The sequence below is a fragment of the Rhodamnia argentea genome, chromosome 9, assembly GCF_020921035.1.
Source record: "Rhodamnia argentea isolate NSW1041297 chromosome 9, ASM2092103v1, whole genome shotgun sequence".
In the NCBI taxonomy this organism is placed as follows: Eukaryota; Viridiplantae; Streptophyta; class Magnoliopsida; order Myrtales; family Myrtaceae; genus Rhodamnia; species Rhodamnia argentea.
In genome coordinates this window covers 13,543,194-13,570,891 of record NC_063158.1, presented here as the reverse complement: position 1 = coordinate 13,570,891, position 27,698 = coordinate 13,543,194, and the positions used below count along the sequence as shown (strand labels likewise).

Here is a 27,698-nt window from a genome sequence, read left to right as displayed (position 1 = left end):
AGAAGATCGGGTTGAATGTGGGAAGATGGTAAACTTCATTCACAAATTGCCGATGGATGATGAGACTGCTTTCAAAAAACTGAACCTATTGTCAAGCGATGCCTAGCATAATGTTGGCTGCCAACTGATGAAATCTTGAGCTGGTATAAGAAGAGGGCTATAGATATTGATAGTTTCAGTGGGCAGCTTGACAACTGCCTCTGCTTAGTTGATGTTGGTCGGAGCACAGGCATTAATGCATTGCAGCACCTCTATGATGATATTTCATACTTGAACCAGCTCATTTACACAGATGATGTTGATGCTGACTTGAACATTAGTCTGAGTCTTGCTGCATGGGAGGACTTGTCAGATTAAGAGAAGCTCAAAATGATGCTCAGAGGAGTCAAGGTTGAAACTGTGATTGTGAGGTTACACAACAGAGCGATGCCCTTTATGCAAAATAGGTTACATGGAGCAGCTTTGTTTTCTGAAGATGAGGTTGAGTCATTTGGTTAGATGGCTAAGGGAGATAGCTTCAGAAAATAAGTTAGATCTTTGCTTGGTGGTCATTGATGAAGGATGCAGAGATTTTGGACATAATGGCTTTTTCAAGGATGAGGTTGAAGCTGTGGACAGCACTCTGCAATGCATATATCGATGCTCCAGTACCAATCAGTGGAGTAACATGGCTACCATATTGTCAAAGCTTCCACAGGTGCAAGGTGAGTTTTTGTGTTTTCATATAGATGATTTGTGAGAAACAAAAGGGTGATCATTATAATGGCTAGGTGAGTTTTGTCTTTACATAAAGGTACTGGTAACATGCCAATAAATGAATGTTACTAACTGGTAAATATGCTAATGGACAAAAAGGGGGCATATAATCTCCTTTTTGGTATTTTGAGCTCAATACCTTTTAGAGGGGGAAAAAGAAGGATGTGGCTAACAGTTGTGCAAAACACTTGAGATGCAGTACAACATGTTGTAATGGGGCTTCTGTGGACTTGGACTCCCATGGAGTACGGTATGAAAAAACTTACGGTTGATCTAAACTGAATTACGATGTTGCAATAACATGAGCCAAATTAAGTAAAGCTAAATGTAGCCAATTCAATAGTAGAATAACGACTTTGTTCTATTTGGCTAAATTAATTCACCAAACTGTGTACTTTGAATGATGCTCGCCTGTTGTACTTGCAATTTTCCGTTTTTCTGTTGATGTTTTCTGGTTTTTGTTATTAGTTAGTGGAAACAAGAATAAGCAAGTGTTATTATGATTGCTAAACTGGTTCCACTGCAGTTTGCAGTAGGCTAGTGGGATTATATTGCGGACTTTCATGAGCTAGATACTTGAACATAGAAGTTGGTGGCAAAGTTTGATTTAACTGCATAGGCAAACTTGCCCCGGGACTTGTTTAGAAAAGTTAGGAGTACATGTTCTTCATATTTGTGTGGTATCAGATGTTCCGTATAATTTTTTAATAAGCCTTTTTTTTTCCACTCAAGCCAACTAGAGAGAATTATTTACATATCACGTATATCTTAAGTGTTATTTTTTCTTGAATATATAAGACAAGATGTACATAGCAAACGAAGCTTCTCTAGAGGGTTTTATTGTACATTGTTATGGACCGACAAAATATATTGACCATCAGGATTGATCTAGTTGTTTATGAAATTTACTTTTGTTTGTGGATATATTGCAAACCTTTCTATTATGCTATGCATTATCCTGCTTTTCCTTTGTTCTGACAAAAATCATATGAAACATAGAATAAGGTTGGATAGAAGTTTCATTCATGGTAGTGGTAGACAACAAAAATATCTCTATGCACGTGAATTTGATGACTACTTATACTAATGAGTCCATGTGTTTGTAAAATATCGCCGGTGCTTTGGTACAAGGATTTTCGGGCATTTAGCTAGCAGATATCCCATAGCTCTCTCTCTCTCTCTCTCTCTCAACTACGCACACATGCACACAAACACCCCCCCCTTCCCCAACACACACACACATCCTTACCATCTTCCCAGCGAAATGGATTCATGCACTATTCATACTATGCTTTGTTGATGGGATCCGCAAGCTTAACAATCTGAGGTTGGAATTTGATCTAGCTAGTTGCTTTGCGCTCAAAGTGAAAGCCACTTCTTGAAGTTTGGATGCATCAGCACTAGAACATAAGGTTATTGGAGCCCGTAGGAGCCACATGTTTTATGAACAAAAATGGCTCAGTTAGGCCTTACACCAGGACTTTTGCTGTCAACTAGAATAGTCTAGAAGACATGTAGAGAGATTAATTTGAACCGTAGGCCGGGGCTAACAAAGATACTTCTAACTGATGGTAAAGTCTTGGTCTTTGCCTGCTGTTGGGATGTGCAATTGATGAGGCAAGCGGATGCTCCTGATCTTGTTGGCTTTGGTCGGAGAACTGTTGAAACTATTTCAATGATGGTCTATCCTGTTATTAACGGGCACAAAAGACATCGGCTTGCTTACCTATATAGTCTGATCTCGGACTGCTGCATGCAGTTGCGTGAAAAGAAAGACTAATTGCCACTGATTCACCCAGATCAAGCAATCATAAATTCCTCCGGGTTGGCAAGGTTCTACAGGGTAATTGTGCAAGAATGCATGAATATTTCTTTTGTGAAAGATCTGAACTTCAAAAACATTGTCGTATTAGGTTGCTTGAATTTAGAGTGTTTCCGAGATGAAGTCTATCGGAATATTGATGAACATAGTGTGGAAGCCTTAGCTAACATGGTACAAGCTCTTGTCAGTTTGTATGCTGGCATCCCACCTGAGGGACTTATATCATAGCAGAACGTTTACAAATATTACATCCTCAGTTTGTTGATGCCATTGGTGGGTAATGAGATAACTAATTTCACTGTCGAGAGGCCTGAAACATATCAGGGACTTATTGGTCAGGTTGAGCACAAATATGAAATGTGCAGAACGTATATAAAGCTCTTGACAGATTCAGATATTTTTGAAATAATGGAGCGGTTCTTTATCGTCAACATACCCAACTCCTGGAAGTTTACTGGATACCTCAGCCTGGCAAGAATGTCTAATCCTCCTATATTGCGGAAGTTTCATGCCGCAAGAGATCAGGAGAGATTCTTAGGTTCAATCCAACATGTTTCATGAAGTGGCTTAAAAGTTCTATGAGGCTAGTGATTGAGGATAGGGTCTCCCCAAGTGAGGGATGGGGTACCATCCTTGGTTGCATCAACTCTGATTTTATGGGGGGGTGTTGCTGCCGAATCATCAATTTTTTGCCGAGCTGTGATTTTTTCAGGTTGTGGGTTTGGAGTGATTTCAGAAGTATTCTCTGAAGCAGAATCGCTGTGCTCATCCAGTTTGGAAGCTGAGAAAGAGATGCAAGGTCTTCCCGCTTTATATGTAAGCATATTGGAACCAATTCTACAGGGCCTAGCTAGTGAAGTCCCTGAATTCCAGAATTTGTGCAATTTATTGTCGTCTTTGAGTAAGCTGGAAGGTGATATGGAGAGCCAGAGAAGGGTCAGACGCGTGGTTTAGGAAAGAATGGCCGATTACTCAAATGATTTGCAGTTACCTGGCCATGTTCGAGTTTATGCTCTTGGACTTATGCAGTCAATCATTGGTAGACCTATTAAGAGCGCCTTTTCGGAGCAACAGTTAAATGTTATACCATGGAAGGGATGGGATGAGTTGCATGATATAGGTGAAAGGAGAGTAACTAGCCCAAGTCAAGGGGTTTCCGAATATCCTGATACTTCTAATGGGTTTACAAGCACTTTGGTTGCCCTTAGATCATCACAGATAATGGCACCCATCTGCCCCAGCTTAGAGATAACTCCGGATGACCTCTTGGACATTGGCACGGCAGTTTCTTGCTTCTCAAAATTATGCGGAGCAGCTGATACGGACTCCTATCTCAAAGCTCTAGTTGCTGTTTTGGCAGAGTGGGAAGGGCTTTTCGTGGTTGGAAAAGACGGCAAGAATTCTGCAGAAGTGACTGATGCAGGAGATGACTGGGAGAATGACGATTGGAATGAAGGCTGGGAAAGCTTTCAGGAAGTAGAGCCACTCAACACAGAAAACAAAGGAAGCTCTTTGTCTCTCCATCCCTTGCATGTTTGCTGGTCTGAGCAAATCCAAAGACAGGTAGCTCTGTCCCTTTTTGGGGATGTTCTACCATTCTTGGATCTATCTCTGTCCAAACCAAATGGCATATTACTCTACGAAGATAATGCTTGGAGCATGTGTGAGATGGTGCTGGGAAGGGACTTTCTATGGGCTTTCAAGATGATGATGTTGCTTCCTTATGGAGATTTGCAATTGAATTGCCTGGATGCATTTGAAGAAAAACTGAAACAAGAAGGCATGACAGACAGAATAGGCAAGGATCTTGACGTCCTGATTCTTGTGCTCTATTCAGGGGTCATCTCTACGATAATTTCCAGGTCCTTGTACGACAATTCTTTCTCTTATATCTGCTATTTGGTCGGATACTTCTCTCGTCAGTGTCAAGAAACATGTTCGTTGAGGCTTGCACATGAAGAAACGAGCTCAAGTGAAGATGAGAGGCCATCCTTAACTGTTTTCGAAAGAATCCTCCTCCCCATCTTCATATGTGAACTTGTAAAGGCAGATCAGAAGATGCTTGCCGGATTTATTATCACCAAATACATGCACGCTAATGTATCTCTTAGTCTCATCAATATCGCAGAGGCCAGTCTTTGAAGATTTCTTGAAGGTCAGCTGAATGAACTGCATCACGGAGACTTTGATCTTAAGACAACCTTTCCGGATATAGCACTGAGGCATGCTATTTCAAGTTTGTTGGGTAGATTGGTTGATCTGATCCCTTCTGCATTATCTTCCCTTTCTGAACGATGATAGGAGACCGTCTAGATGGCCTTTCATGTTTAGGTTATTGTAGATTTCGAGAGTTAATTTCTTTCAATATGCCTCTTCTGGACCCAAACTTTTGTCGCAGATCACCCCCCGTAGATTTTGTCGATCCCTCAGTTCTTTCTCTCTGTTAAAAGGCGTCTTATAGAAAAGAGATGCGTGTGATAGTTATACACAAAATGGTAAGACATTGTCTGACATGAAGTATGAGACGAGTCTCATCTTTGGCTAGCCATTCTCTGAATGAACACGTACTGAACGTCGTCGGTTAGTCTCAAAACTTACTGCTCAAGGAACTTAGATTTGGATCATTTCAGTTTCTCCACGAGAGCTTCAGTAAACTCTTTTCTGAAAACAGCTCTTGATTTCTGATAAGAATAGCAATAGAAATGCCACTGTTAGGTGCTTGCTTTTGCTTTCTACCTTGTAGGGGCAAAATTACTCAGAATAGCCTGCATTAAGCATCAAACCTTAGGCAAGCTGGTACGGACTTTAAACACGGCGATGAAAAGCAAAAACACCCCAAAAGAAAGGGAAACGAAACGGCGAGGGTGTTCCTTAATCATCCACGAAAGACAAAGGTTGCTAGTCTTCTCTTGGTGTCCACTGGTCTAACTGCATTGATCCTTTGTAGAGGGGATGGTTGTAAATGGTGCGTTTTTCACTTGTTTCCATCAGTTTGATCCCCTGGCCAGACGAGTTAATCTATACTGGTTTTAAGTTAACCGCATATGGAAGGTTTGAAACACAACTTTAGGTCTCGTTGAATAACACTAATTCTCACCTAACTAAGGCATTGCCATTCACAATGCCCTTCGGCCTACGCTATTTGGAACAGACACACACAATTCAGGGTAGTAAAAGGAACTTTAGCCCAAAAGTAGTACTTCTGGTACCTATGAGAATCAATATTACGAGTAATCTTTCATCAAGAAATACTTGCTTGGATCTAGGTCAAATGGATCGGGTTCATTACAGTCATTGATATTGTAGATCTTATGAAGGACTTATATGTGGGATTCACGATCAATGATAAAGTGGATCCAAATTTAGGCAAGAATTTTTTTCGCTAGGATAGCAAATATTGGACATCTAGCTTCAATTTACTGTAAATTTTAAAACTTGATTACATAATTTGGGAGTTTTCAAATATGGGTGTTTCTTCTTGATAAGTTTTAGAATTTCAAGTGTACTTATCATTAACTTTCATGGTTAATAATGTAATGTCTCATGCTTATTCTTGAAAAATTATATTCTAGTAACATATAAGTTTTCTTTAAAACTTGTTAATTCTCGAACTTATGTTTTATAAAACATGCTTGACAGATATTATGCCCCTCCTTTTTTTCTTAAATCAAATAGAATAACATAAATTTTCCAATTTGGTCCAATTGTTAGTTTGACTTAATTGATTATGTGCCACATGGGCATTATAATGATGCGAATATCAAGCTGAGTAAAATTTGGTCCAAAATAGCTATGGCTTGATAAAATCGAATAGGAAGTTGCTGCGGTTACAATGAGTTCAAAGCCAAGCAAGCATAAAGAGATCGAGAAAGCAAATGCAGATCAAAGCTTCAACTCGCTTGGATTCCCCAGTCAAGCATGGGATGGTGTTCTTTTTGGAAAGATTCCTAGAAAAGTATCTCTTCCTTTCAATTTCACTTTAATTGAATGCATTTCATATGTGGACAAGCAACTGTCCTTGTGGTTGTAGTGTAATGAAATGAAGTAATAGCATGCATACCGTAATAGAATTACGACTCGCTTTACTTAGGTCAAGCCCTCGGAATAAGTGTTCTAGTAACCCACAAAAGGTGGTGGCCATTTGGGAAATGCACAGTTATGAATCACCCAACAAGGCCTCACCCATTTGATGTCCTCATCGTTGCTCTCTTGTATTATCCAGCGATACTTCACCTAGTCGTCCCGTACATTTCTACAACTCCTTTTACAAAGGATGCTAGGATCCACACCTTATCCGAGCCCTATCGTTTTGTCCCACTGATCACTTGCCGCTCTCATTGAAGGTGGCATGGGCCTAGTGTGTCCATAGACTCAAATTTACTAGAGAGCATCCTACTCTAGTATCATTTCTAACAATTTGAACCAGTTCATGTGGGTCAAACCCCAAAACAAGTGCTTTGATGACCACATAAAATAGTGATCATTTGGGATCAGTGTTTACTTTTAAATCACTTAACAAGATCGCTCCGATCCGACATGGGACTTTTAAAAAAAAAAAAAAAAATGATACTTGAATTGGTACACTAGGTAGGGTGACGGTCTACGAGTGGACATTTAAACAAGTAGTTCATAGCTAATGCTCGACCAAAGATCATCATATTATTTCGCAGTACCAATTCTTTCACAAAAATATTAGCATACCTAGTATTATTACTGTGTTAAATTTCCAGTATGACAACCCTCGAGAGTCATGGCTCCTCAATATTACTGAACGAGTTAGTTTTCAAGCCGGGAGGCAAGACAATCTTCAATTAGTTCAAATTGACACTTCAACCTAGCTATTGATCTAATGCTGCTTGATTCTGTCTTTAATGATAAGAGTTAGATGTCTGTATTTCTGAACTAGCATCTAAAAGAGAATACCGTACCCTAAAATACAATGAACAAACAACAAAACTTCCCCCAAAAACAGAATCTCCCTATTTCATTTAAAGACTGCGCAAGAGTACAAGTCCTTGATGGCCTTCTTGGGGTCTCCTCAACAACAAAAATTGTGCTTGTGTCCAACTCCAATGGGTGAAGGTATGTCTTCAGGGTGTCTTCTAGGCTTCACCCATCTTCCATACTCATTGCACACAAGAACCTTGTGGGCCAATTGGTGCCAAGAGTGAGGCACTCTCAGCTCATCCACCAACATGTCGCATGCCTTGTTGACCAAAGCCACATCCCTCTTGGCATCTGCCCTAAAATTGGACCTTTTGCTTAGGAGCCCATCCACACAAGCAACGGATAATTGATGTGTGTGTTAATATATCTTAGTTAGCCCAATCCCTCTGGGATCTCCTGGCAAAGTATCGGACTTTTGCTGCGCACTCCCTACAAATGGTATCAGAGCCGATGGTTGATTAGTGGCTCATTCCCAATATATATCGGTGCTTGGTGAATATCTCAAGGAAGGAATCCGGTGGCCAACGCGGTTTCCGGGCCGGTAAGCGTTGTGGTGTAGCAATGCGGGCCCGATGGGTGTTGATGGAGATTCAAGTTGAGATAAGTTGGTGCGGAAGGATACTTGGATTAAGGGGGAGCAAAACCTAATACTGAAGCTCACACGTGATGGGGAGATTGTCAAGATACACGTGTGAGTTGTATTAGAGAAGTCCCACATCGGATAATTGATGTGGTGTGGAGCGGTTAATATATCTTAATTGGCCCATAACTCATAAGCTTAAGCTTTTGAGTGAAGATGGATCCAACTAAATATGTTGACGGGCTTGAACTTGGGTTCCCTCTTGGTGATCTCCCGGGCAAAATTATCGGACTTCTGCTGCCCGCTTCCTACAAGATGGAGGTAAGTCTCCATCATGTGAAACCCTAGCAAGTTGAACCCATGTTTCAGGAAAGGTTATGATTGGACATCCAGCATCAATTCAGCCCCAAAATGAGTGTATACCCACTCCAATGCCCCACTTGTGTGCTCTTCAAACCTCCCCAAGCTTTTCATTGAAGACGAGCCCCGGCATCTTTGGGACCATGTCTTGCTTCACTACTACCCTTAGGGAGCAACATTAGTTCCCAATTTTTTATGCAGTAAATGAACAAATGAACAGCCAAAATTTAGGTACAAAAAAATATGGACATAGCATTATGACATGGCAAGAATACAAACTATATTATATGATATGCAAAAAAAAATACCGAATAAATGCCTAAGCTCTATGCATGATATAAAAATGACTTAAACTACATGATATGCATGCAAATGATATTCTTTATAGTATTTTTAATGAATTTCAGAATTATGAATTGATGAAATCAAATCTACCCCAAATAAAGATTGTCCCAAACGTCTAGGAAATAAGTTGAATTAAATCCTTGAATTATCTAGGAAATCTTATCCTCAAATCTAAATGTTTTTAAGAATTGCAAATCTTATCTATATAGAAATGCAATCCTAACCGATATACAAAACAATTTAAGACGCACCTACCTATTAGATGATGGTATCTTTCCATATGCAATGCAATTTATGAGATGACGATAATTCCAGCCTTTCGAATTTCGACTGGAAACTGCGATTCCTAAGGCCTAAAAATCAACGGATTTTGGTTCAAATGAGGCTTCCGATCAGCATCCTGTGCGACACCTAGAAGGAGCCAGTCATCACCCCCACCACCAACCAATCAGATCTCGTCCGTCCGTCCATCCGTCCCGGGAAGCATCCGATTTCAAAATAAACCGCGTGCTCAGCTAGAAACTATAGGGTTGCGGAAATACTCATAGCAAGCATCATTTATTAATAAATAATATTTTTGCCGAAACAACAATTTATGTCTAAATTTTTTGGCGGACGGCGAAAATATTTTTCGTCCATTCATTTCCGTAAGCAATATAAGAGATCATTTTTAAAAAAATATTTTTAAAATCACTTATTTTCACGAAACAGAGCCTAAGTAATAAAACAATGTTGCATAAATAATGCAAGAGATTCAACCTCCAGTTGCTAGCTAGTATGATTAGTAGCCTCAAAGTAGACGTCAAACTTTTAAATTGACATCTCGATGATCCATCGACATGCCTGAAATCGGCAATTAGTCTTGCGAGTCGACAACTAGCAGGTTGAATCGACATCTTCAAATCTGGACACATTGAATCAAACTAGAGCCGAAATCGGCTTTTGCTTGCAGGAGTGAGATTGGGTCGGATCGATCAACGAGACCCGGGTTGAGCTTGAGAGTTGTTTGGTAGGATCCAGGTGCTCCCACATCAGAGACACTTCCTGATTGGTCAACTTCATAAATACGCATCGAGGTGCCCAGGCTACGGTCCAAAGCATGGTATGGCAATTATTCCCAGCAGAAGCACGATGATGGATCAGCATCATGAAGGACTTACGCTACTTCCTTATCGACAACTCGGGAGACCATTTGTAGAACCAAATGAAACTACACAAAGCATAAAAAAAATGCTGGGGCAAGCATATTATAAGTAAGAAAATCGTTAGTAAAGCCACTAAAATTGAGTTTTTGTGAGGCTGTCTTGGAGCAAGAAAATCGTTAGTAAAGGCACATTGTGTTTGGCTAGCTGCTCCCATCTGCATTATCCTCACAAGTCACCGTTGCGGCGGTTTGCGACAATTTCTGACTCAGTTTTGGTTTAAAATGTTTCAGCTTTAGAACACACACTACAAAACACCCAGAGGATCGCATCTCACAACACAATTATTACAAGGAAAAATACCCACAAAAAAAAAAAATCTGAACATATTGCATTGAAACCAATTTAGTCTCCTAAAACCTTTCAATTAGATCAATTTAATCCTACATATTTTTGCATTTGTGCCAATTCAGCCTATCCCGCAAACTTTGGCTAAGAATTGCCGACATGGATGTTGATCATCCTACATGGCACCGCCGACACTAACATGGGCATTTTCATAATTTTTTCAATTTTTTTTCATAATTTTTCAATTTTTTTCTTTCTTTCTTTTTTGCTTTCATTTTGGTTGGCGAGAGTCTCCGATGACCCTTGCTAGCCATTGGGCAAGGGCCAGCAAGCCCTCATCAGATACCGGCAAGGCCGTGAAGGCCCTCGCCCAAGGCCTTCGCGGCCCCACCGACTCTAGGCGAGGCATGCCTCGCCCAAATCTAGCAAGGGCCTTCATGCCCTATCCAGTGGTCAGCAAAGGCTTGTTGGAACATAAAAAGAAAAAAATATAATGAAGTACATTTTTTTTTTACAAGCCCTAAAAAGATGTCCACATCGTAGACGATTGTACCACATAGGATGATCGCATTCACGTCAGCGATTTTTCTGCCAAAATGAATAAATGGATTGAATTATCATAAATGAAACTAGGATTTAATTGGTCTAATTGAACTGTTTAGGCCTAAATCTGTGCCGATCCAGGTTTAGGATTTTTTCGTATTTTTCCCCAATTATTACTTATATCAAGCAAGGGCTGTACAAAAAAAAAATATTTATGTCCTTGACCAAGGCTTTTGGAAGGGGATTAAAAAAGAGGGTAAGAACTCAATATTCAATTTTCGTTGTCCCCTAACAAAAACCAAAAGCGTGTACTGAAGCTATTCGTGCTGACCGATTGTAGTCAACGGAATGTGTCTTGCTATTTTAGGTTAATCTTGCCAATTTTGTCGCCCCACAATTATGCAAACTTTGACTTGTGGTAGACACTAGATATTTAACTCAAATAAATCATATTCCACGATGAATTAGCTTTTTGGTCACTCATGTTTAGTTGATTGACAAACACAAATTGATTTTTTTTTAATTCATTTCTTCCGTTAACTTAACTTGTTTCCAAATATCTCCATTTTCTTAACATCTTACATGAAAAATAATAAATGGATCCATATCCAAAATACTTCTCTTGATTGATAAATTAAAAAAAAAATTACCAAAAAAGAAAAAAGAAGAAAGAAAAGAGCCATGACCATTTTGAAAAAAATAACACCACCACAAGTGCCATATAATTTTAGTGCGTCGCTCACTTTGATGTCATCATATTTCAATCGGACACATGAAAGTTGTAAATTAAAAAAAAAAATTCACTTTGATACCGTAATTGATTGAGAAGTTATGACATCAAAGTAAATGAAATACATGCGAAAGTTTTATGACAATTGGGATATCCAATCCCATCATTTCATCTCTCTATCTCCTTTCATGCGCTAGAGGGAGAAATCACAAATTACAATGCCACTTGTTGCAAAGAGAATTACCAAAAGAAGTCCTAAATATATTGTATTTGTGTTAATTCAATCCTAAACTTTTTTTTGTGGGCCAATTGAGTCATAAACCTTTTGCAATTGTGACAATTTAGTCCATTTTGCCGATCGGCGATGACGTGACAAATTTTTAAAATTTTTAAATTTATTTTTTCTGTCCTTTACTTTTTCTTTTGGTTTGGGCCGGCAAAGGCTATCGACCCTTGCCTAGTGGCCTCCTGCCGGCCCAACCAAAAAAAAAAGAGAAAAGAGAAATAATTAAAAAATAAAACATATATACATTAAAAAGTTAATAAAAAATTTCACATCAAGACCGGCCAAAGAAAATGAACCGAATTAGCACAATTGCAAAAAGTTTAGGACTCAATTGGAGGAAAAAAAGTCTAGAACTAAATTGGCACAATTGCAATAGGTTTAAAACTTTTTTGTTAATTTTTGCCACTCTATGCACTCTAGTATAAAACATGTTCAAAGGGCACTTGTTAAGGAGCATTAAGCAAGATTTAGAAATGTAAATCCTTTAAAAATTTAGAGCAGGCTATTCTTTAAGTATCTAGCTAAATTGTGTTTTCCCACCTATATTTCCCCATGATTAGTTTTGTAAAATTAGTTGTTAACAAGTCATTTTAGTTAAATTATATGGTGTAATTTCTACGAGTGTTCTTTGTATTGTAGCCGCACATCAAGAGTCAATCCCTTAAACAGTTACCACCCAAATGATTAAATGTGCAGCTAGAGAAGACTTGACCAAAAGCACTCTTTTATCTTTCCCTGAACATATAACACGTTTACAAAAGATGCGCAAAATCACACTAAAAACTACACAGATGAAACAGAAACAGAAACAGAAACACTACCTATGACATATACTGAACGAATCTAGTGTAACTTCCTACAAGCTTGGCCTGCTTTGATAGACACGGGGAAGAAACATTTCCAGTGGGAAAAGGACATATACTGATTTTTTACATCAAGCAAACGAGCCCGCCCTCGAGACTTGAGACATGGCATCCTCGAACTGGTCATCTTCGACTTTCTCCGAGCACAAGCTGGGAGGGACGTACGTCCGGAAGATGCGCTCCATGTGTGGCGTCTCCTTCATCTCGTGTGAGGCGACTTCCAGTGCCGGGTAGCGGAAGAAGCCATAGAACTTCTTGTTACACACGTAGCAAAAGATAAGGGTCGCGATGATCACTGGAACCAGTAAAGGAGCATAGTAGAATTTCTTCGCCCCAAAGTAGGCAAGCATAGTCAGCTGGTAAAGGAGAAGAGCAGCTAGGATTCGCATATGCATGTGCGGCCACATTCTTCCATAACTCTCATAGGATGGAACATAAACCTTGAGCGCCTGTCAACCAAAAAACAATCATATGAAGTTAAGGAATGCTATCTAGAAGAGGCAAAGATGGGCAAAAGTTTGACTCAAAACTAAGTACAACGTGGAGTTAGCCCAGAAAACTCGTACTCAACCTGATTTCGAAGAATAAGCCATCCTAAGCCGAAGTATACAACACCAAATGGGAGGATCAGAGGAGCAATGACAGAATAGCAGAGAGTAATTGTGACTATCAGCATGTCACCGGGAACTCTAGTCGCATAGCCTAGATCTCCGGGATACCATGCTTCTTTGATATCAGCTTCAGTCTTGCATAGGTATTTCCTCTTCAAGTGAAAAATAATCAGAGGAACAATCCGAGAAAGCTCCAGACCGTAGCCAACAAAGAACCTGACAGCCATTTCCCCAAGTTCAGACATTAGCACCATCACTATAACAAGAAAGCAGAGGAAAAGGTCCATGAAAGGGCTATGAAGTGAAACTTAACCATACTATTGATTAAATGGTGGCTGTATGAAACTGGAATCATTTTAAGGAACATAGAAAGTGCAAATTATCTCAATATCCATTTGCTTTTTTTTTTTTTTTTGTCCCCTTTCTCATCAAGGAAGAACCAGAATGTGTCACTCAGCAAGTTAGAAGTTAATAGAAGACTGAGGAGGAACAAATATATCTTACTTCAGAGCAACAAAAGTGAGGAAAAATGTTGCATTTCCAGGAAGACTGGCCGCCAGTACTGGGAGCAGAGAGTTGGGATGTTTCTCAATTGTCTTGAATGTAGCGAACAAGGTTCCACCCACAGTAACGCCAATAAACACATTCAAGACCGTGAAGTAGAAGTATTTTCCAGAGGCAGCACGTTCTATATGGCTCTGGGAAGGAATCCCCTCTAGCTTTGACAGAAACAACAGCAACTTGGGCAACAAAGCCAGAAACACGATGAGTGCAATCTGAGGGAGATAAGCTTCCAACACAGTTCTGATCGCTGCAATTTTCACAACTGGCTTTAAAAAGGGGAGATATTTCTTCAGATTTTGCATTGTTGTGAAGGCGGAAACAAACGTGATGGGAATCATGTAGAAGAATATGGTCAGAGCCACTATAATGTAGATAATGTACTGCCGTGTTTGTCGCTCAAAAAACTTGATGGTAAGATTAGTCCATATGACTTGACGAGGTTCAGGTGCCTCCATCACATTCCATGTGTCAAGCATTGTGGCATGCAGGCTCTGTGCTGCAGAGGCTGCAGTCACCCTGCTAGAAAAGAAGACCAGAGCCGCTGCTTGCTGCTTATCTCTCAAGGTGGCTTTCTGCTCAGCTTCAAGCTTTGGAATGAGTTCACGGATCTTCTCACTGTAGTATTCTATACTGTCCACCTTTTTCCCAATAAGACCTAGGAAGCCGATTTTGTTTGTGGGTCTTGTTCCTTCTGGGTTGCCTGTTGTCTTCGATTCTGCATATATCGTTTCGGCGCGTACAAGCTTTTTCTTGCACCCTTCCAACTCTTCGTAGAGTTTGTTAACCTACATGATAATTTATCACAAGGAAAGGTCTCTCAGTGGACGGAAATCAAAAGAAGAAAAAGCAAGTTGTTCTAGTATGACTACATTCTCTGTCATGATACATAACCGAAACTTTCATGCGCGGAACTTTAAGTATACGACAATTCTTTATTCCTCCAAGTATTTCTAGGCATGCATGAGATAATGCCTCTATGAACAATAAGGGGTTGCTGTGGTGGCACAGTAAAGAAGTTCATAAACCATGATTGCTTTGTTTTTTTTTTTTTTTTTAAAGATGAAAGATAAATTTTTTTAATTTTTCAAGAGAAATCAAAGGAAAAAAGCAAGTGTACATTTCCCTGAATAAGGTGAACAGAGCTCTCATGCCCCAGGCTGGTGGCACAGTAAAAAGTTCAAAACCATGATTGCTTTTTTAAAAAAAAACTACAGTCTATACTGAATACTGCATTCATTATCACACTCTTGGTACCAAAAAACACCTATTTTGTCCTTTAATAAATCCAGTCTGGGAGGGGGCCTAGAATAAAACTCGAAACTATGGGCCTGGTCAAAAGCACTGTTGGCTAACCAGTCAGCACAACTGTTTCCTTCCCGGGCCGTATGCTGGATTTGCACATTCCATTGCCAAGAGAGCAACTGTATAGTGGTAGGGGTCAACTATGATTGCTTTGATACATATAAATGAAGTCATTACCCTCAACTATTTGTGTTCAGTGAGCCTGTCTGTCTATGACAGTCTTATTTTGGTTCATTAATAGCAGTCGGCTACTTCTGCCATATGACAAACCACATAAATGCACTTCCTTGTTTTGTGACTTGATATAACACTACAACTTAAAACTGCCCGAGTGAACTGGGATCTGCCCTTCTACTTGGGTCATTCCTTGAGAACCTCTACATAACAAAAGGGTTCATTACTCATCCAGCCCCACAATATTACATAATCCTCCTCAAATGGAAGCAATTATGAAAATGGTCCAAAGCCAGGTCAGCAGTTCCTAACCAGTACCATAATCAATAGAACGAGCTGCACAGCCACTGTAGTGGAGAAATCATTAAAAGACTTGACCATCAGAAACCACACAACTTTTTTTATGATATTCTTTCACCTCTGTGTATTCTAACCATCAACCAGATACTTAAATAATTGCAATATATACTCACAAACATGTAAATATAGTTATAAAATGGACAAAGTTTGCAGAACTTATAGCAAGACTTAGCATAGCAACATCTGAGGAACAAACTGAATATTCTAAAAAGAAACACCATAAAAGCATACCTCTTTATTATCAGTCGCTATCATCGACCTGTAAAATGCATCGGGATAAATAGACTTGAAATATGAATCGACTTGCTGCTTCCTCGTTTGACCTTCTGGGCCGGGAGGTATGTCTCCTCACAAGGACAGCAAATTGTTCTGCTCTCACTTCGGGAGACATTAAAGCAGCTTCTCTCAAAGCAGAAACGTGTTTGTATGCCTTCCATAACAGGTAGTATGCAACGATTGAGACCCAGTAAGTAGCTATCAGGAATGCCCACAGCCTTGAACTTTTCTCCTGTACATACAAAAGGATGTGACTTAGAAATTTAGCACTGATTTTCTCTACACAACAACATTGTCCACCAATTCCTTCTCCACCAAGTATGATATGATGATTAATAAGACTGGAAACCTCCATAGTTTCCAAGAACTACTTCAGTCAATTTCCTAGAAATCATTGACAAGAAAAGGAAAAAGAAAATCCTTGTACAAGAGTTCTAAAACTTACTGCCAGATTTCCCATTGACAACTTGTCAAGATCACTGAATGTCCCATTGCTGGTTGTGTCTGAAGATGTGTTTGGAGCTTTGTCAGTGGCAGCAACAGGTAGAAGAACCGGTAGAAGCACAATGCCGGATAAAACCAATATCCCCAACACTGTCACAGAGTACAAGGAGGAAAACTCTTCAGAATTTGTCTCTTCCACAGACGGCGGAGTGTTTCAAATATAAAGCTCAAGTGCTCATTGATAACAACACAAGGAAAACTAAAGCAAAAGCTTCCACAAGTACGGATTCTCAAACATGCAAAACAGAGTTCTAACCATCCAGGGGAGAGCTTGATACGGATATGTATGCCACAATCAAGTGATTGTAGAGAATACACAAACAAGAAGCAAAAAAAAAAAGAAAAATGGCAAACTTAGGCTTCCTCATGAGCCCCACCTCATTGTATCAAGATTTTCAATCGACTGTAATCACTAATAGCTGACAACAGATATAATTAGATTGCCTGCTAGTAGGTGAAACTTTTGCCTCACTGAGAATGCCAAAAGCAAAATGAATACATGACCGTTACACTTCCCTATATGTAGGATTACACAGGTAAAATTCTTTGGAAATGCATAGAAGATGCTACTTCTCTTTTCTCCTTATAATTCAGAATACGTCGCACCCCCTCCCCCTTCTTTTTCTTTACCTCTCCCCAGGTCACAAAGCCTAAACTATTTGAGAGGTTATAAACATATGAATGGTCATCGAAATGCGATTATAGTTAATTTCCTGCAACAAAAAAATGCAACTGTGGTGAGTGCCTGGTTATCAACTATTCCGATTATGCACAGCTAGTAGAGCAAGCGGTATGTATCACCAGCCCCAGTTACATAGCAGATGTAGTCATGTATTATACAAGGATGGGTTCAGTAACCTCGACACGAGAAGGAGCGGTGACAATCAGCTAGACAATGCATCAGCACAAAATGCAGGTGCTGAAGGCTATATGCTTGAGTAAAGGGATAAATATTTGACCTAGAAACTCAAAATCCAATCACAACACAAAGTGTGCGCTTTAATCAAGTGATGCTGGATAGAATTCCGGCAAGGGAATGAAAGTGAAATGCTGCTGAAAGTGTTGATGCAGCACTTGAAATCTATTGTCCTAAAAGGCATGAGAATTACCGACGAAATCAACCTCTAAAATTCATGGAAAAGACTGAAAATCACACCATAAACGAGCATAAACAAACCAACACCCACCATAAAAGGAAGGTTAACCAACAAAGAATGAAACAACCTATTCACCTGAGAAACACCAGAAAACACGAAAAGAAGGAATCATATTCTGAAAGAACAGCCCACAACTGCCACTCTGCAAAAGACACGCGAAATCGCATAGTTCAACCATATCATAAACAGCGATGGACGCTGCAGCCTCCGGCAGCCAGTACTCTATCTCCCCGCCAAGCCTCCCCCTCTTCCCTTAATCCAAGTTTTCCCCGAACGAAGATATCACATAAGAAGAACCACCAACATCACACCGCAGACACCCGAACAAAGGGAGAAAGAAACAGACAAGCGAAAAAGGGAACGGACCGGTACTGAGGAAGACGAAGTAGACGGCAGTGTCGACGCCGGACATGGTGATGACTTCCTGCTCGGAGGAGGAGAGGGCTTCGCGGATCCAGACGAAGGGGTTGCGGGAGGCGTAGGAGCCGCCGTCGAAGGGGTCCATCCCCTTGAGGAGGCGGCTGGGGTAGTAGATCACCTTGTTCCCGGGCCTGCTGGAGAGCCACGCGAAGAAGGCCATCAGGACGACGAAGATCACGAACGACGTGATCAGCGACGTCAGGAACGAGCTGAAATCCATCTGGGTCTTTGTTCTGCTGCTGCCTCCTCCACTTCCTCGTCACTAAGCTCTCTCACAGCGTCGCAGTGCCAGAGAGAGATTTCTCGTGGAATGCGAAATGGGTTTGAAAGGAAAGGTCAGAGAGAGAGAGAGAGAGAAGTAACCGTTGAGGAGAGGGAAGCGAGGGGTGGGGGTGGGGGTGGGGGTGGTGGTTATGGTGGTGGTGGAGTGGAGTTATTATAACGCGAAGATGTCGACGGAAGAGAGAGAAAGCTTGCTGGGCTTAGAGAGGGAAAGAAGTGGGTGGTGTTGTGGTTGTTGAAGGGGGGCGATGAGCTGGTGGTGGGCCGCCTTGCTTCTTGCTTGCGCTCGCCGGGTCACTTATCCTTTTTTCCCCCCATTGTCTTTGGATTCGTCGTGGATGAGGTCGCATCATTCTTTAATCGCAGACGGAGAGACAGAGAGAGAGAGTGTGATGAGGAAGAGAGGACGCGGGGGATAAGACCGTTAAAGTTGAGGAGGAGGAGAGAGCGTGTGAAAGGACGAAAATAGCCTTCACGTTCGACACTCCCTTACTTTCTTGACGCGCTTGACCCGCTTTCCTATGGGTCGGTTGGGATGTTCTTGTCCGTGCGGCAATCGAGTCCCACGGTCCGCACGCGTAGGTAACGGATCTCATTACTTCTACGATCTCCGTAATAGCCACAATAATAATGATAATGAAAATAATGACGATAATAATATATTGTAATAATTAATACCACGAAAAAAAAAAATCTTAATTGGTACACATGTAACACCAAACCAATGCCCACTTTGACAAATACGAGATAAAAATCCCGAACTAGTACACCTTGCCAACCGTCACGTCTCATCTAACTAAACAATTTGATAGTAAAATTTAGAGTGAAATTTGATTAGCGGAAGGCTCCATGATAAAGGAAAATGATTAGTTTTCCTATATTTTGATGACATGTGACTGAAATTTTTTTCTATGTTTGAATCTCATTTTGAGTTTCAATTTTATGACTTCGTCTAAGGCAAGAAAACTAAATTTTCAAATAAATTTTATTTTTATTTCTTTTTTATTTCTTTTCCTTCTTTATCTGTCAATGTCGGCCACGGCAATGGCCGGCAACCGATCACAGGTGAGGACGAGATCTCCTCGCCGGATCCGATGATTGCCAACCTCCGGTGAGGCATCGAGCACACTCGAGGTGGACGGGCTCAATTGGCCGGAATACGGCGAGGCCGAGCCTTGTCGACCTTGGATGAGCTCGTCCTTGCCTGTGGCCGCCCACCGGCCGAGGAAGAAAAAAAATTGAAAATTGAAAATAAAAAGAAAAATATTTATTTTAATATGTAAAATTATTGAAAAATTCAAGAGTTGCAATTTCGAAAAATGTTTTCAGCTCTTTAGATTTAGGAATTTACTTTTCTAATTTTATGTATGAATATTTCGTTGATCAAAAAGTAATTTCGGTTGACCAATCATTTTCGACGAATCAAACGTGTGAAAGTCCGAAAAACACTTTCCCTCAAGCAAATGCAGCCTTAGTGGAAACTAACAAAGAGTAAATATGTCACAAGTATATCAGTTTAAAATTTTTTGTGATATTAAATCTCAATAATAATTCGATAATGATCTTTTTTTTAAATAGAGTCATTACCTCGACAGTTTGATTGTACGATCGGTTATTTCTGATCATACGATCTCCCAATTAATGAACGCTTTATGCAAAACACGTGATGATAGTGTATGGATTATGATTGAGATTATACCGTCCCCGATAATATCAAGAAAGCATTTTTTTCCCTTTTTTAATTGCCTTCCTCACTTTTTGAAACTCGTTTACGATCGGCCAATTTTTGCTGAAAATTCACTAACGTGGCGTTGTTTGTCACACGTGATACGGCTGACACAGACGTGGATATTTTTAATATTATTTTAATATTTTAAATAATTTTAAATTTTTTTAATGACTGAGAATAAAAAATCAAAATATTTACTAAAAAAATATTTAAAATATCAAAAAATATTCACGTCGGCGCAAATCATGCCACCCATGACAATCAATATCCACATCAGCAAATTTCTAGCCAAAATTGGCCAGATTGGCTCAATTAACAGAAATACAAAAGATTTGGAACCGAATTGTCATCAATAAAAGATTTATGACTGAATTGTATCAATACAATAGATTTAAGACTTTTTTTAACACTTTTCCCCAAATGTTCATCAAACCCTGACCGTAAATATAGGATTAGCAGCAAAATTAAAGTCGTTTTGTGATGACTGACGAGGGAAGTTCATTGCCTCACTAAAAAAGTGTTCGATAAACTTTTCAGAAAAAATTGCGTCCCTCTTCTCCATCTGCTCCCTCCCCCTAGGGTTTCTACTGCGCTGCAATCCTAACTTGCAGAAGCAGAAATCCCTAAGAGAGACAGAGCCTCCCCCCCAGCTCCATCTTCTGCTCCCTCCCCTCGGGCCACCAAACCCATCTGCTCTTCCTCTTTATTTCTATTTTTGTTTCTTTGTTTTCTCTTTTTCAGGCTTCTTTGGCGATCTCGTATCGTCGCGGTCAACACCATTCACGGTAGTGAGCTTTAAAAATCGAAGCATGTGTGTCTCAAAAGAATCTACTATATTCGAATATGCTCGCTCTAACCCCGGGTGCTTGCTCCAAATAATCGAGCACTTTATAAATCTTTGAGGTTTCTTTGCTGCTATTTCAGTAGTCAACTTACTTGAGAGTGATTTTATGATCAATCGCCATCTATTCTGTAGCCATTCTCCCACGATCTAGAGCTATATCTAGATTTGGATACACTTCTATCCCCGCCTAGATATAGATCCGGGATTCATTATACATTTTTTGTGTTTGTACAGAATATTGGTATTCTTGCGGTCTCTATACAACGATGGTGCTTGTAATACCGAAACTAGGCACTCACCGCCTTTTAGTAAAATCGTAATTACTCAAGAGGAATTTCTCGGTGTGTGTTCGTTATCGATGATGATGTGAGATTCGATGATTGATCGCCATATGAGCTCTAATGCTTCAACAGATCCGTCTTTAGGAAATGAGCCAGTCTTCGCAAGCAATATTAAGTTGATTTACTTTTCAAATTTACTTATTTTACTTATTTTGTGGGATTTATATCTTTGTTTCGAAGTTATGTACTCATTATTATTATTTTTTCATACGAAATGAAGATTTTTCTTCCGAGAAGAAGAAGAAGATGAAGTTGATTGCCTCTCGGCATTGGTCACGGTGAAGCCATCTGTTTGACAATGGTCAATCCCTCCGTTGGAGCTCGTGGGTGGGAGTAGCTCTAGGCTTCTATCAGTGGCTATGTTAGAAAAAACAAGAGGTGGAATAATAATAGAGAAAGGAAATACAAGAAAATTAAGAGAGAGAGAGAGAGAGAGAATCGGTTTCTTTCAAGTATCGTCCTCTTGGACTTTCCAACCGCCAATTTTGTCCATTGTCCACTTTGGACTTGATTTTTTTATCCCCCAAAAAAAAAAAAAAAAATACGCCGCCAAGATTTAGCCACCCATCGGCCCGACCCGGGCGAGGGCGGAATTTGGACGAGAGTCGCAACCCCATTGGCCATTGCCCTATCATCGGCGGTCCATTTCGAAGATGATGGGGTGGTCCTTCCCCGATTTATTTTAAATTTAGCTTGTTTTTTAAATTAATTTAAATGAAGTTTGGGTTGAAAAAATAAATTTTAGACAAAAACGACGTTGTTTTAGTCTTATGCTTCATGTTTTAACTACACCATCATTTTTCTTGTTAGCCAAGTTAGATTAAGTTAACGGAATGACTTGATTATACCAATTTAACAAGTTTTGAGACTTGATTGCACTTTTTTAAGAGTTTTAATGCTCAATTACACTTTCGTAACAAATTTGATGACTCTCGGTTCACTAATCCAAATATTAATTGAGCCTCCCTTTTAAGCGAGGCAACAAATTTAAAAGATTATTAGTTGAGTGCGACTAATCTTTTTAATAGCAAACATCATTATTATTAGGGTGCAAATCTCCTTGATTTTAGGGGAACTTCGTTGTTAATTACTAAATTTTAGGTTTTTTTGGCAGTTAGGTCATCATATTGCGAATTCAATCGTCCAGTATACTTAATTTGTTCCGAAATAAATGCACTTTAATCGTATTTTTACACTAATCCTCCTGTATAGTGACAATTCTAGCAACCACGTGGCCCAATGGTTGCTTGCAAGTTCGGAGGGTTGCTCCACCCTCTAATGCCATCACGAAGGGTGGAAACGGCCCTTCGAAACGGTGGCGCCAGCGGAGAGGTCCGAGGCTCGCGGGGTCCTCCAATTCCGTCGCAAAGGGGTCATGGGACCCTTTGTAGCTGCGAGTAGAGGGTTGCAATCTTCTACCACTCTCTTTTTTATCATCATTTAAAAGGTCTTTTGAATTTTCACATATCTTGGACGCCATATCAATGTCCAGGGTCCCGTGAGGGCAGCGGGTGAGGGGGTCAATCTTTGTGGCGCGGATTGGGGTGGGGGAAGAAAATGACACTGGCTCATTAGTTATTTGTTTTGCGAAAATGAGTTATTTGTTTAATAAAATGAATCAAGGGAAAATATTTTGACGTAAATTGTTGTCGGTAACGGAAATAATCTTTTTTTGACTAATTATTTTAAGCGATGTGAGCAATAATTTGTATGAAAATGTTTTTAAAATCATTTATTTTTTTTGAAATAAACGGGGCCAAAAAAAAAAGGGGGAGGGAAATGTGAACCGCACATTTTCAGCTATCCAGCCTTCAATGATTGAGATGTGTTCTCCCAAAAAAAATCCTACGCTCAGAAAATTCTCATCCAAGCCATAGGATAAGGAATATAATATGATTTTTTTGTTTTTGTTTTTTTTTTTTTTTTGGGGTCTTGGAAGGGAAATTCACTTGTAAAAAGAAAAACAAAAAAAAAATATGACAGAGTTTAGAATTACTACAATACCCCCCGAAGCCCAATTCTGTCATTTTGCTCCGTCTCTCTCTCTCTCTCTCTCCCTCTCCGCACATGATCTTCTTCAAAAGCGCCCCCATCCCTCCCGCTCGATTGACTCGCCTTTTTCATAACGCGTCTGCCACGCGTCGTCTCCGCACAGGGTCTCTTCAAACACTGTTCAAGATCAGGCTTCACTCCCCCCAACGACTCTGGATTTGCTCTCCTTTCCGCACGCGCGCGCGCGCGTACCCACCCTTTCCGCACTCGCTCATCCCACCACCAGCTATAGCGCTCGTCCCCATAGAATTACTGTCCATCCGGATACGGCCGACGCGGCCTCTTCCCTCGGCGCGTACCGCTCCTCTATCCCGAGCTCGCGAGTGGGCGCCGTTTCGGGACCCCCCGGGGAAAGCTAACCGTCAAAGCATGGCACGGAGCGCCAAAACTTGACCTTGACCGACACGTGTCCCGACGAGGTGGTGCCGACAGATTACGAGGGGGCGCCTTGTTTCCCATCTAGATTCTCTTTGCGCGGAGAAATCGCGGCCGTTGACGGGATAACGTGGGGCCCGCGTTGCCTTTGTACTGCACTGCTCTTAATTCTACTTCTTCTCCTTTCCCTGTCTTAAAGAAAAATAAATTAGTTTTTAATTCGGATTCAATCGACATACTCGTCCGTTGGCTATAACCGCTGTTTTGTCGCCATCGTGACATGTCGGCCAGAGCGTTATGCGGTCGAGCACGATTCGCTTGATTTGATTCAATATTCATTTTGTTCTGTCGCCATACATGATGTATGTTGGCAAGAATTGTAGTTTTACAACTACATGTTACACGTTTGAGCTCAATTTATGTGTTAGAAATTAGGGTTATAAAGGGCATGACGTAGAGATATGGCGTTACGCTTAATTTAGAATATAAAATATGCATACACAGATTTTATCAAGCCCATCTAGCAATTGGGGTTGTGTTAGAGTTGAGTCTAGCCCACAAAGTAATTTTGAGCTACGTAATCCGTTTTTGGTAAGTTTGTAGTTTGTTCGAATCTAATATGCATTCCAAGAATCACTGCACTGTTTCCGTGTCTCCGGAGCACGTCAAAAATACGTGGATATAAGCATAATTGTCACGCATTTTTGAAAGATGATTAAAGAATAGCCTTGAAATTCTTATACGTGAAATGCACATAGTTCAATTGGACTGCGGAGAATGATGTGGAGAATCGCGGAAATTATTCGGCTCGTATAATGATGTGTATGGACTTTTCATCGCAATCATATCCTTAAAATCATGTATTTATTTATACATGTCACGCCATCCATAAAAATGAAAAAAAAAAATCAATCGAAATAGTGACGTGGCCATTAAATGTCATGTTAACACATGGCGCCAACATGGCTATTAAACACTATGAAAATTGAATACCAAGGTTAATTCTTGTACAAATAATTCATCTTTTTAATTCATTTTATATTGAATTCCACATTAAAAGCTTTCTGGAGGAGCTTGCTAATAATGCAATGTCAACGCGAATGGCCATCCCGTGCCAGCTTTCACGTCTAAGCATTTTGATAGCAGAAGTAGCGTGTACACATTAATATATTTAGAGAAACGATTGAGAAAGATATATCCTGAGACGATATTACACGAATGAGAAATTCGAGGCTCTCGAGTCACCATCGAAATTCATGCAAATGAGAACCACAGAAAATTTGAAATCGCCACGAACAATGGGAAGTACAAAAGTAGTAAAACGTCGCGTTAAGTTCACCTTCAATGTGAAACAAAAAAAACACAGGCACATTATTATGTACGTGTAAAGTTTAATTTTGCAAATGAATTCTTTTACGTGTTAATAGTCCAACTGTGAATCCAACAGAAATCCTACGAAGTACACCAAACTTACCAAGCAGATTTACAAAAACGATATACTAAATGATGTATAACGAATGCCATGGCTACTAGGAAAAATATTTGTAAGCAACTTAACCCATCCCTGATTTGAGAGAACCATTAAATCAAGGATATAAACAAAGCCCAAAAAAAATTTCCTTTGCCTTTTCACAACGGACATACGTGTTCTTCATATAAACAAAATCATGAAATTTTTGTATTTGTGTCAATTCGGTCATTTGGCTAGAACCGACGTGGACTTTGTTAATCATATTTTAATATATCTTTTAAAATTTTTGTTCTCCAAATTATTTTTTATTTAATTTTCCTTTTTTTTTCTTTTTTTTTTTAGCTTCTTCTTTCTTTAGCCCGTTGCCGAGCTAGGCTCGCCCTCGCCGGTGCCCTCGTTTCTGACGGATCGTCGGAAAATTAAAAAACAAAAAAAATTATAGAAATATTAAAATATTATAAAAAAAATTGATTACGTCAATAATTTTCGGCTGAAATTGACAAAAATGAGTTGTTACAAATGCAAAAAAATCTAATGTGGAATTGCCAGAAAAAAGCTTAAAATTGAATTGATATTTCCCGAACACGTGACATGCCAAGGCGTGCAAATCTCGGACTTCTCCAGAACCCTTCATTTCCACGCTGAACTCCTATAGACAGAGATAGCGTGTCCCAATCATCATGGGGTTGTGGGGGAAATCATGATTGAGAGGCCGGACCCACGGTGACGGAAGATGGGCTGCCAATCATAATCAACTTCCCGTTCCGATCCGACTGGGAACCTTTTTTTTAATAATAGAAACAAGCTGATTTTCATTTAATTAGTAGCAAAATGAGAACAAAGCTGATGATTATCTGAACAAAATAAATCTCAAAAAGATAAGAGAGGCTTAGTAAGCCAATTAAGGAAAAGAGATCCTTTTCGATGGGTCCTTGCTATCCAATCTGCCGCTTGATTAGCTTCACAAGGACAATAAACTATTGAAACACGTTTAAATCGGGCCAACAATTCCTTGCACTCTTCAACCATATTTCAGATAGCCCATAAGCTTTCTGATAAGTCATTTAACGTATCAACTACAGATAGGCTATCTGAATTTATCTCCACGTTCAGATCAAGTGAAGCCTCATGTTTGTGCATCTTAGTCAACAAAGAAACTACTTCCTCAACTGCTAGGGTTTCAGGTGCAAAAACGGATGGGGCTCGCTCTTCCTTGGGAAATCCAGCAACCAGCAAACCAGAGTCTTCATCGGCATAACCCGGCGACGAAGCACGCCTCTGATGCATCCACCCAAGATCAGTCGACATTAAATTGCAGAGCACCCTTCTTCGCTAGTGTCCATCGCCCAGGTACCAAGCTTCTGCCTTTGCTTAAGTTCAACAAGGATGAGTGCCATCTTGCAAAGGACTAGTTCAGGGCGAATGCATCGTCAATGATTGTGCTCGGGTTGAGTCTCCGCTCCCGAAACACGAATACTTAAAGGTATCTATTTTTTAAATGGGGATTTTTAGAATGCGAAGAAAGGTTCTCAGCCCTCCTAGAGATGACAGAGTTTATTAATAGGGAGAGAAGTGACTAGTCCCCATATTAGATGGTCGGTGAGAGACGGGAAAGATTTTAACATTAGAGAAGATAAATGGTTGAGGATGGGAGTGCTAGGAGGACCAGCAAACCAGGATGATCCCCTAGTGGTTGCGGATTTGGTTAACCAAGAAGAAAGAACTTGGAATATACAGAAACTGGTTGATACGTTTGAAGAGGAGATAGTTCAAGAAATCCTAAAGATTCCGCTCAGCCCGAACTCTAGGCCAGACAAGTTAGTCTGAACTAGAAATAGCTTAGGGATTTATTTTGTTAAAGGCGGTTATAAGCAACTACAAGCATATCAAACATTTCCTAAATTAAACAGAGCATCCTCTTCCTACTAGCCACCCTGAGCCCTTTGGACTATGATTTGGAAGTTATCATCCTACCCTAAGATCAGATTCTTCATGTGGTGCTTGTGCCAAAATGCATTACCCACTAGAAAAAATCTGTACAAAAGAAAACTCTTACCAAACCCGCTTTGCCCCTTTTGTCGCCAAGCTCCAAAAACCACAGAGCACCTGTTTACTTTGTGCGACTAGACAAAGAAAGTTTGGTTTGATCCAATACTCAATATCAGGATATCTCCGACAAACATCACCAGAAATGGAAAATTGGGTCTTCGAGACACTAGAAGAATGCACAAACTTACTCACGCATGAGCTGGTCGCTAGTGTACTTTGGCTGATGTGGAAAGCACGCAATTGCTCCGTGATATGATTGGGAACTTGACTATACAGAAGAAGAAACGGACCAAAACGATGCCGTAGTGTACGTGTTCCCGTTGTCCGGGAGCACGAAATGACGTGTTGACCCTTGCCCAAATTAGTAAAATGGAATGGAACAGTCGACAGAATGCTGGACGGAGAGAGATTGTTTTTGCCGACGTGGAAGTGGGTGCGCCGTCCGTTTACCGAAAGAGGCGATTT

At 40.2% G+C, this 27,698-nt stretch overlaps 3 protein-coding genes across 3 annotated transcripts; 2 read left to right on the top strand and 1 right to left on the bottom strand.

Annotated features, from left to right (window-relative positions):
• The first annotated feature begins 451 nt into the window (after positions 1–451).
• Positions 452–4,077, top strand: LOC125316440 (MAG2-interacting protein 2-like). The gene is made up of 4 exons (XM_048284764.1): positions 452–704; positions 2,670–2,769; positions 2,836–3,116; positions 3,291–4,077. The coding sequence occupies exons 1-4, from the start codon at positions 452–454 to the stop codon at positions 3,530–3,532; spliced, it is 876 nt and encodes a 291-aa protein (XP_048140721.1). The 3' UTR covers positions 3,533–4,077.
• On the top strand, positions 3,153–5,089 carry LOC125316539 (MAG2-interacting protein 2-like). The gene is made up of 2 exons (XM_048285130.1): positions 3,153–4,562; positions 4,609–5,089. Exons 1-2 carry the CDS (start codon positions 3,539–3,541, stop codon positions 4,620–4,622), a joined length of 1,038 nt encoding a protein of 345 aa, XP_048141087.1. The 5' UTR covers positions 3,153–3,538; the 3' UTR covers positions 4,623–5,089.
• A 7,477-nt stretch (positions 5,090–12,566) lies between these two features.
• LOC115757289 (CSC1-like protein ERD4) lies at positions 12,567–18,451 on the bottom strand. The gene is given in 7 exon segments (XM_030697470.2): positions 12,567–13,171; positions 13,294–13,549; positions 13,838–14,682; positions 15,965–16,078; positions 16,080–16,241; positions 16,455–16,603; positions 18,037–18,451. Coding segments are annotated over 7 exon segments (2,178 nt in total). The 5' UTR covers positions 18,311–18,451; the 3' UTR covers positions 12,567–12,793.
• Between the last annotated feature and the right edge of the window lie 9,247 nt (positions 18,452–27,698).

Coding starts and splice junctions, on each gene's coding strand:
- LOC125316440 (XM_048284764.1), top strand. CDS start 452: ATGGAGCAGCTTTGTTTTCTGAAGATGAGGTTGAGTCATTTGGTTAGA. Junction 2,770..2,835: donor GTACAAGCTCTTGTCAGTTT/GTATGCTGGCAT, acceptor TTACATCCTCAG/TTTGTTGATGCCATTGGTGG. Junction 3,117..3,290: donor AGATCAGGAGAGATTCTTAG/GTTCAATCCAAC, acceptor TGATTTTTTCAG/GTTGTGGGTTTGGAGTGATT.
- LOC125316539 (XM_048285130.1), top strand. CDS start 3,539: ATGGCCGATTACTCAAATGATTTGCAGTTACCTGGCCATGTTCGAGTT.